Source organism: Chelonoidis abingdonii, chromosome 3 (assembly GCF_003597395.2).
Source record: "Chelonoidis abingdonii isolate Lonesome George chromosome 3, CheloAbing_2.0, whole genome shotgun sequence".
Taxonomy (NCBI): Eukaryota; Metazoa; Chordata; order Testudines; family Testudinidae; genus Chelonoidis; species Chelonoidis abingdonii.
The window spans coordinates 156,980,399-156,990,725 of NC_133771.1; the positions used below are offsets into that span (position 1 = coordinate 156,980,399).

General features: G+C 41.3%; 1 protein-coding gene across 1 annotated transcript in view; it reads left to right on the forward strand.

Moving 5' to 3' along the window:
• The window catches only part of DNAH8 (dynein axonemal heavy chain 8), a 621,721-nt gene that overhangs the window by 92,467 nt on the left and 518,927 nt on the right, over positions 1-10,327 (forward strand). The window contains exons 11-12 of the mRNA XM_075064269.1: positions 293-400; positions 1,718-1,819. Of these exons, the coding sequence (XP_074920370.1) occupies positions 293-400; positions 1,718-1,819 (210 nt within the window). The remainder of the gene's footprint in view (positions 1-292; positions 401-1,717; positions 1,820-10,327) is intronic.

The following is a 10,327-nucleotide window of genomic DNA, read 5'->3' on the forward strand; positions in this document are numbered from 1 at the left end:
AGCCTGAAAATGGTTTCTTACCTCTAACTGCACTGGGGGTACATGGGGTCTCCTCTTTCTTCTTTTGGAGGTCACATGCTGCCAATTTTCTTCCCCGTTCTGCACTGCCCTTTCTGATTCTTCAGCATGCTGTGCCTGCAGTACTAAACGCTGACTTCTGTGCAAGATGTGACAAGTTCTCTAAGACTGATGGATTTGATTTGATGAAAAATATAATTTAGAAGTTGTGAATAGGAAACTTGGTAAGAGGAGAGAAGCTCACATAATTTTCTTAAACATTTCTTTATTTTAGGTGTCTATGGCACATGGAATACAAAATTTGATTAATGCTATAAGAATGATTCACAGTGTTTCAAGGTATTACAATACTTCAGAGAGAATGACATCATTGTTTATAAAGGTAAGCACATTAATATCCAGGTTTCATTTATATAAACTGTGATGAAAGCAAACAGCTCTGAATATGACATTGCAGAAACTCTTGTTTTACTTCAATCAGCAGGATATCTTGGTGAAAAGTGGTAAGGATTTTATAAAGCTCTGATGCCCACTACTAAATATATAACACTTCTGTTTTCATGCTATACAACAAATCAAGCATAAAGAAAACATCAGGCATTGCAATTTGTTTCTTATAGCATTTTATATAGGCTCACAAATATCTAGATTATGTCATCTTTATATTTATTAGTCCCTTGCTCCGCAAATACTATTCAACATGCAAAAAGAAAAGGAACTGTAGCAGAGTAAAAGTGGAGTCCCTGCCCTCTTTTTTCCAAGAACTCTATGATGGACAAAATAGGTGGCAGATCCAAGCTTGAATGGTCTCTACTTATCCTATAGGTCTGCTACTGTCCTCTGACTTCTCTCTCAGAATGTGTCTATGTCTGGCCAAATGATACTCCCTTGTCAGGATACATTACAGCCTCTCTAGGACTCTTCCTGGGTTCTTTCACAGGGTTATTCCAAAACTTTTCTCAAACTCTTTCTTTGTGGAGACCCAGAGCCTGGCTTCTAGTCTCTCTGAACAGGTAGTGGCCTAGAACTTCTGAGTTTTCTAGCTAAAACTCAAGCAGAGAAAGCACCACATTTATTTTCTCAGGACATTGCCTTTCACCCATGGATGCACCTTGCACCCACAGATGCAGCCATTTCTAGTTGGAACACTGTGTAGCCTCTGTGTATGTATGTTTAAAATATACAACAAACATGGTTTCTTCTGTTCTTGAGTTTTCGCTAATGACATTCTGTGAGTATCTATGTATTTTACACATATGTCTGGGCGTGGGTATGGTGTATGTAGATAGATAAACCCACCTATGAGAATGATTTATGACTTCTAGTGGAGGTCCTGGCTCACGTACTCCACAACTGCCACATGGGTAAAAATTCTCAGAACTTTGGTAATTCTGCTTGTCTCATGGCGGGAAACTAAGATCCAGGAGTGAGAATCCTGTTAGAGTGATCTCTTGAGAAGCAGAATTATGAGCAAACATCTTTTCCTTTTATGCCTGAGACATGTTCAAATATTATATCAGGGTCTAGAAGTATCTAAAATACTGTACTGTTGTCCTTAAATCACATATGTTAGGATATTTTATGTAAATGTGATTGAAAAGTTCCAATTGCAGGTATATAATTTGTTTTTTTTGAGGTGTAATAAAAACAAAATTTTAGAGATCGTTAACAAAGTTTGTTTTTCATTTATATGTACTAGGTTACAAATCAAATGGTTACAGCATGTAAGGCATATATTACTGACGGTGGTTTATCTCGTGTATGGGACCAGGATACACCTGTAGTAATTAAAAAAATTCAGGTTTGTATGGTGGTATTTTGTTGTTTTTCACTGGTTCAGATCACCTTCTGATCTGGGTTCTTATTTAATCTAGTAAGCGCCTGCTTGTAGGACTGTCCTAAAGTCCATCATTTTTATTATAAAAGTATGCATTATAAAGTTTTCCAGATTTCATATTAAATACATTATTCAAAGCCAATTTATTAAAAATAAACATATAATACTGTAGGATTTAAAAAAGAGACAGCCCCACTATTTAGAGTGTTCAGTCTAAGGTAATCAGCCAAATAACATGAAAGCAACAGACAAAGGAAAAAGGATGGTATTTAAAATGTCATTACAGCATAGGGAGCTAATCATATAAATTCTGATATTTTTAAATAGGAGTTGAGAGTAGTGCAGAATGAGTAACTATCAGAGCCACGTCAGTCAAGAGGATTTAGAGGTTCAGGATAGTATACAGGAGGAGGAATATTATTCTAGGAATCAGGAGCAGTATGAGATAAGGCACAAAGGCGAGAGTAACAGCAGTATACAAACAGAGGAATGAAGCAAGAATGGGCAGAGTGCTGGAGTGATGGGTGATAATGAGATGTAGGTAAAGGGAGAGTTTTAAAAATAATGAGGAATTCTGATTTTATGTGGAAAGAGACAAGGAGCCAGTAAAAGTATATTAAAAAGTGAATGACATGGTTCTCACCAAAGTGAATAACATGGTAAGAGCAGCAGGAGAGTAAGATTACTTTTGCTGTTGAATGTTGGGTAGATTGGAGAGGAGATGGTCAATGGTTTTGATGAGAAAACTATGTAGCATGGACCAGAGTTTTGTTCAGACTAAGCAGACATTTTAGAAATGTTAGTGGGAGAAGCAAAAGGATTTGATGAGAACCAGGTGAGGAGAGAAGGAAAGAGCGGAGTCAAAGAACTAAAGGTTTAGAGAGGGAATGTGCATATGTGTGGGGGTGGAGGGACTGTGCAGGGCACCAAAAATTTAACAGCCAGAGGGTTGGGCTATCTGTTTCATGATAATAATATGTTTGTCCTTTGTAGAAAACCAGTTTGCAGGTTAAGACCAGAATTTCCCTTTATCTTCTGTTGATTCCCTTTTCTTGATCGATGATGAGTATTTAATGAAGAGGGACCTAATAGTACTCCACTCCACTTCAATTTGCATTGCTCTTTTTCGTTACTTAAATAATCCTAATTCTTCAGCTAGGTTTTACAATCCTTTGAGTGCCTGTGCACATGTACATTCCATTTTAGGTGTATGTGTACCCAATGCACTTGAGTCAGAGACTTTTTCTAGTAATACCGTTGGGGTAGTGGATGTGCTCTGGATGTCCTTGTGATGCATCAGAGGGCATAAAGGGCAGGCCACCCTGACTCCCTCTCATTCTTTTTTACTGCCCATGGCAAGTACTGGAGATCCCCACTACTTTTTGAGCTTTGTCTTTTCTAGCCAGCTTTACATGTTGAAATTGTACATAGTTGTAGATACTGTTAATAGCTAATATTAGTTTAGTGTTAATTAATTATATTATATTATTATTTTCATTTTTCCTCAGGAGTGTTGTTCCTGGAGTCTCTCTGTTTACAATGCAGAGATCTTCAGGTTTCAAATGATGGGCATTAAGTTGCTTGTTTTCTTTAGGAGAGTGACATGTTAAAGATAAGTGCTCCAGTTGTCACTCTTTTCTGTCAAGGATGAAGAATGAGAGAGATTCATCTCATGGAGCACCTGTTAGAAAAGGCACTGTGCCCCTCCTCAGAATCTGATGACTTTGTTCATGAGAGCTGAAATCTCTGCCACCCTGTAAAGAGTGACCTTTCAGCTACCTCTTCTGCGTGTAAGGGAGAGACTGGGGAAAAGAGATGGTTATCTTTATCCCCTGATGCTTCCTTGAAACCAAAGATGCTTGCTATTTCCTCTGAGTCAGACTCAGGACCAAAGAAATTTTCCTTTTCAGCTCTCAAAGGTGTGACATCAGATAGAACTATAAGTTCTCTGGTGGACTTGGGTGGAACATAAGAACAACGGTGACCTCTGGTACTGTTAGAGGTGGCACTGTCAGATCTGGCATTAATGTCTCTGGTGCTTTCGAGATTGGCACCTTCTTCATCTCAGATGATGCTGTCAATTCCGCTGTTTAATTCTTCAGCACTGTTGAGATCAGCATTGTGTACTTCAGCACCTATACCATCTACTCTGACTTGCAGGCACTTCATTCTACCTTTATACCTACCATGCTTCAAGCTTTCTTAGTTGGTAAGGACTTAATATGTCTCTCAGTACCAGACTTGCCACTGCAGTCAGTATTGATCGCAGTCGTGATGTCAACTAATGTAGTCTCACTATACCTTTTATGGTTCCCCCACCATTGCATGGTCCTTAACAGTCATTGGTACTGGCAACTATTTCTGCATCCGTACTTGCTACATTGGCTCCAGTACTGATGATGGTGCTGACAACATTTCTGTCTACATCTCTGGTACCACACATTTTCTACCTCCCTTTACTCAAACTGCTATAGCTCCAAAATTTCCAGAGAACTGTAATATATCTTCATCTAACTCCATCAGCAGCAGGCCAGTTTCACCTGTTATGTCATTTAGATCTTGCTTCTCACTAGCTCAGTCATCACATGGATATACTGCAAGGACATGATACTTGTCTACTGCTCCCATGTGTCTTCAGACAAGACTTAGATTCATCTAGAGACTTCTCTGCCTGGTGCTCATCACCTTGGTCTGTGATTCCCTATAGCTTCTCATCCTGACTCTGCTGGGACACGGGATGCCTCTCAAGATATGAGCTTGGTGTCTGCCTCTTGATTCATATCCAAATCACTGTGCTCTGCTCCACCTTCTGCTACATAGGAAGCACCTCCCTTGGCTGGTGAGCAGGTGTCCCTCTTAGATATCTTGAAAGAAGTGAGAGATAGGATGACACCACTGACCAACTTCCTCTTATCTCATCATCCTCACCAGATGAGGTGATTACACCAGAAACATACTTGCTGCATCTGGTGAATTTTAAAACTTTTCAGGATTTGTTGAAGTGTGTGACATCCACATTATGGGTATGGGCCAAGGTTGTTTAAAATAACCGTTATAAACCCCTGAAAATACTTTAAATCTTGGCTCCAAAAGGTGTGGCTCTTCCGATCAATTAAACTCTTCTCAGTTCTGCTAGGACTTTATGGCAGACCCTGGCCTCCCTCCTGCTGGTATCAAAAAGGGCTGACAGTACTAAGTGCCCACCCAAGAGGGTTATTTTTTTGTCATGCATCCTTCCTTGTATTCTCCTGCTCTAATGGCTGTGAATAAACATACCAAAACCATCACAGACAAAATCTAACCAAAAGATATAGAATTGATTAAGTTAAACCTGTATGGCATGAAATCCTATGCAACAACCAGTTAACAAATGGGAGTCTCAAACTATCAGGCTCTTCTGGCAAATATGTTTATCAATTGGAACTCTATCTCAAAATCTGGAGATAAATTGCCTAAGGAACTTAAGGAGCAATTTCTTGCCATCATAGCTGGGGGTCACTTAACCACATTGACTCTGCAGTCATGGCCTCTAAATCTGTGGCCACAGACATATCTATAAGCCATTCCTCCTGGCTTCAGGCCTCAGGGATTCCTAGAGAATTTCAAAACACAGATGAAGATCTGCTTTTTGAAGATCTAAATTGTTTTTTGAAGAAAAAAATGCAATGCTTTGCTTACTGTAAAAGACTCTAGGGCTACATTATGTTCTTTGGAAGTCTACTCTCTGTCTCTAAAGAGGGACACTGTACATCTCAATTTGAGTATAAATAACCCATTTGTCTGCCTAGACATGTGGACCCTTGTAGGAGATGCAGTAAGCCTCCGAGGTGCAAACAGCAGCAGGATCTTCTAACCACATGTAAGCTTCTTCAAAGCAGTCAATTTAATGGGCACATCAATGACAATTGGTCTGTCACTATGTAACTTTCATACTAACTCCCTTTGAGAACCATTTATCTTTCTTCCTCAGTGCCTGCACCTCCATAACATCAGACAAATGGGTTAAGAAAGATGTGTCATGCAGTTCCAATTCCTCCTCCACCAACCTTCACAGGGACTCTTTTCACAAGACTGCTTCAGGAAGTGCAGTCTCTCCTCTATATGGGAACTATATTGCAAGTATCTCTACAACATGGGAAAGGGTTTTATTCCCACTACTTCCTCATTCCCAGAGCAGGCTGGTGTCCTGGTATCCAGGTTTTTCCTTAGCTGGATGACTGGCTGATTTGAGGTCAGTCAAAAGAGCAAGTAGTGAGCAGCATTATTCAAATCCAGTTATTGTTTGCTCATCTGGAACTGAGAATAAATGCAGAAAAATCAACTTTAATCCCAGTCCAAAAGACTGAATTTGTAAAATCTATCTTCGATGCTACCACAGTGACTGCTTACTTATTTCGAGACAGGTTTCTGACCATTGTCAACTTTTCAAGAACTTCAAAGCCAGTCCCAGGACAATGTATAATTCTGCCTATGGAGGCCAGGCACCACTCCACAACTGAGCAAACACTCCCTGCACATGCTGATTTATGTACTTGGATGAGTGCTTTCATCTCTAGATTGGTGAATGGACCCCCAAAAAATCCGTGAAGGAGTTCCCTTCGCCCCTCCAGAACCAGCAATAACAGTTGGCACAGATGCCTCCACCAAGGCCTGGGGTGTCCATCCAGGGGAGTTTCACTATATATTCAAATTATAGAGCTAGGAGATAAATTTCATGCAAGCGAAGTGTTCCTAGCCATAATCAAAAAGCACACAACTCAGGTACTTATGGACAATACTACTGCCATGTTCTACCTGATCAGACAAGGCAGAGCCAGGGTCACTTATGTGAAGAATTGATAATAGTCTCTGAAATTTTGTGCTCAGAACATTACACTGAAGGCCTTCCATGTACTGGGATGAGAAACACCACAGTGCATTCCTTAAGCAGAAACTTCATTTATCACCATGAATGGTCCTTGAAGATAGACATATTGGCCATCATGTTCAAGAAATGGGGACCACCTGCTGTAGATCTCTTTGCAACAAACCTCAGCAAAAAGTGTTAGAGGTGTGTTTTAGAGTGGTTGCAGCCCACATTCAGTAGCAGATATCTTCCTTCTTCCTTGGTCAATGGATCTTCTCTATGCGTTAACACTAGTTCCTTTGGTTCCAAGGGTGATAAGGAAACTAAAATAAGACCACGTTACATTAATACTGATAGCTCTGGCCTGGCTAGGGCAGTATCGCTACATAGATCATCAAGAGCTCACAGTCCAATCTCGAATAACACTGCCATTGGTTGAAGAATTTTTGTCTTAGAATCAAGATCAGAAACTACATCCTGACCTACAGAACGTGCATCTCATGGTCTGGCTGAGATATGGTTGGACTTCTTGGAAAAAAACTTGTTCTCAGGAGATCCAAACCATTCTTATTAACAGAAAGGACTCTATGAGATCTACATATTTAGCTAAGTGGAAAAGATTTTTCTATCTGGGCTGCTTCTCATCATCTTTGTCCCACTGGAGCTGAAATTCAGGACATCATGTATACAAGACTATTCAGTTAGCTCCATTAGAGTTCATTTAGCCACCATCTTGGCCATTCACCCTTCCATTAAAGGCTTGTAAGTTTTTTCACACCTGGAGGTAGTGAGATTTCTTAAAGAGCTTGTTTATGTATACTGTCCTGTCAGAGAACTAGTTCCATTTTGGGAGATGAGGGTATGTCTACACTTCAAGCCTAAGTTGACATATATTGGGTCAACTTACAATCACCAGCCTCCTTGGGTTGGTGGTGCACATCCTCACAAGGAGCACTTGCACTGACCTAAGAGGGCAGCATGAGGAGCTGAGAGCCCAGTCTCTCAGCTCTGCTGGCAGCTTCCTTCCAGAGCTTGGCTGCCCTATAGGTTCCCGGGTTCCCAGCGGACTGCACTCCCCTCTGCTTCGTGTTCCCCGCTGGGAGTGGGGGGGAAACCCCCTGAAGCATCTCACCCATCGTTCCCTGCCGGGAGTGTGGGAAACCACCCTGGGGCAAGTCATTTAGAGTGTCTCCTAGGCCTGGTAACACTATGATTTTAAGTTGAATTTAGCAGCCTTACCTTGATTTAACCCTGGACCCGTCCGCACGATGAAGCCCTTTTTTTCTACTTAAAGCTCTTTAAATCGACTTCTTTACTCTGATGAGGTGATTAGTGCTGAAATCGACCTTGCCAGGTCAAATTTGGGGTAGTGTGGATGCAATTTGATGGTATTGGTCTCCAGGAGCTGTCCCAGAGTGCTCTATTGTGACTGCTCTGGACAGCTTCTCTCAGTTCAGATGCACTGGCAAGGTAGACAGGAAAAGCCCCATGAACTAAAATGTTAGTTCCTGGAGAAGGCGTAAACCCCTCCCATTGTTGCTTCACCAACTGTAAAGGCCCCTTAACCTCGTGGCCATACGCAAGTTCGAATGGTGAAAACCTTAAACTGGGATGTGGTACAGCCCTGTAGGTGAAAAGCAACTGCTGCAACACTAGGTCCCAGTCATTGGAGTGTTCATTTATGATTTTACGTATCGTGGCCCCCAAAGTTCCATTAAACCTCGCCACCAGGCCATTGGTTTGATGGTGGTAAGGGGTGGCAACCAAGTGATTCACCCCATGATCTTCCCACATATTTTTCATGGTCCCTGCCAGAAAATTAGTTCCTGAATCTGTAAGGATGTCGGAGGGCCAGCCTACCCTGGCAAAAATGTCTGTTAAGGCCTGGCACACAGCTTTCCATCAGCAGGGGAAAAACTTTAGAAGTGATAATTAAGATGACCCATGAAGGTGTGAGGAGAACGTAACATACGGAAATAGATTCAATTAGTGTAATGACCACACCAATTCCCAGTCTCTGTTAAGGCCTTGAGATTGAATTCGTCGTCTCATTTGCATATTAATCGATTCAGCAGTCTCTCTTTGGAGTCTGTTTTTTGAAGTTGTTTTGTTGGCAAAACTGCCACTTTCAAAGTCTGTCACTGAAGATAGGTTGAGCAGAGAGTGAAGCTGTTTTCGCACTGGTTTTTGACATTTATGATAATTCCTAGATGTGAGATTTTGTGTCCTATTATTCTTTGCACAGAGACTGTCCGGAATAACTTGGCCAATGTACATGCAGCAGAGGGGCACGCTGGCACACTGATTGGATTACTATCATGTTGGAGTAGATGTGCGGTGGAACGAACCCTGATGGCTGGGTCATGTTAGATTAGGGTCCTATGATGATGTGTCTACTTGCAATCGATATGTGGCACAGCAGCCGCATCAGGCTTTGTTGCAGATAGGTTTCCTGGGTTATTGTTCTGATGTTGTATGGTGTGGGGTGACTAGCCACATCGTGAGTAATTTGTTTCAAAGGTTGGGAGGCTGTCTAAAGCAAGGACTGTCTCTTCCAGGTCTGTGAGAGTGAGGGGACATCTTTAAGGATAAGTTGATTAGATCTTATTGATGAGAAATCTGTATTTTACACAGAATGGCTGTTATCAAGAAGCCACCAAGCAGAAGACAGTACTTCCTATAAGCATTACTATTAAACACCTTGTAGTAAAACTAGCTATGCCAATAACTGAGCAATAGAGCAGTTTTAAGTAGATAGGAGCTTTCCATCAGCAGGGGAAAAAACTTTAGAAGTGATAATTAAGATGACCCATGAAGGTGTGAGGAGAACGTAACATACGGAAATAGATTCAATTAGTGTAATGACCACACCAATTGCCCGAGTCTCTGTTAAGGCCTGAGTTGAATTATACGTCGTCTACATTTGCATATTATCGAGTTCAGCAGTCTCTCTTGGAGTCTGTTTTTGAAGTTTGTTTTGTTGCAAAACTGCCACTTTCAAAGTCTGTCACTGAGGATAGGTTAGCGAGAGTGAAGTGTTTTCGCACTGGTTTTGACATTTTGTGAAATTCCTGGAATGTGAGATTTTGTCCTATTATTCTTTGCACAGAGGACTGTCCGGATTTGGCCAATGTACATGCAGAGAGGTGGACTACTGGCCACTGATGGATAATAATCATGTATGAGTAGATGTGCGAGATGAACGAACCCCTGATGGACTGGGTCATGTTAGATTAGGTCCTATGATGATGTGTCTACTTGCAATCGATATGTGGACAGAGCCTGCATCAGGCTTTGTTGCAGGATAGGTTCCTGGGTTATTGTTTATGTTGATATGGTTGTGGGGACTGCACCCTCGTGAGTCAACTTTGTTTCAAGGTTGGGAGGCTGTACTAAAGCAAGGACTAGTCTCTTCCAGGATCTGTGAGAGTGAGGGAGATCATCTTTAAGGATAAGTTGCTAGATCTTTTGATAGAAATCTGTATTTACACAGATGGCTGTTATCAAGAAGCACCAAGCAGAAGACAAGTACTTCCTAAATAAGCATACCTATTAAACACCTGTGATGAGTTTAAAACTAGCTATGCCAATAACTGAGCAATAGAGCAGTTTTAAGTAGATAGGAG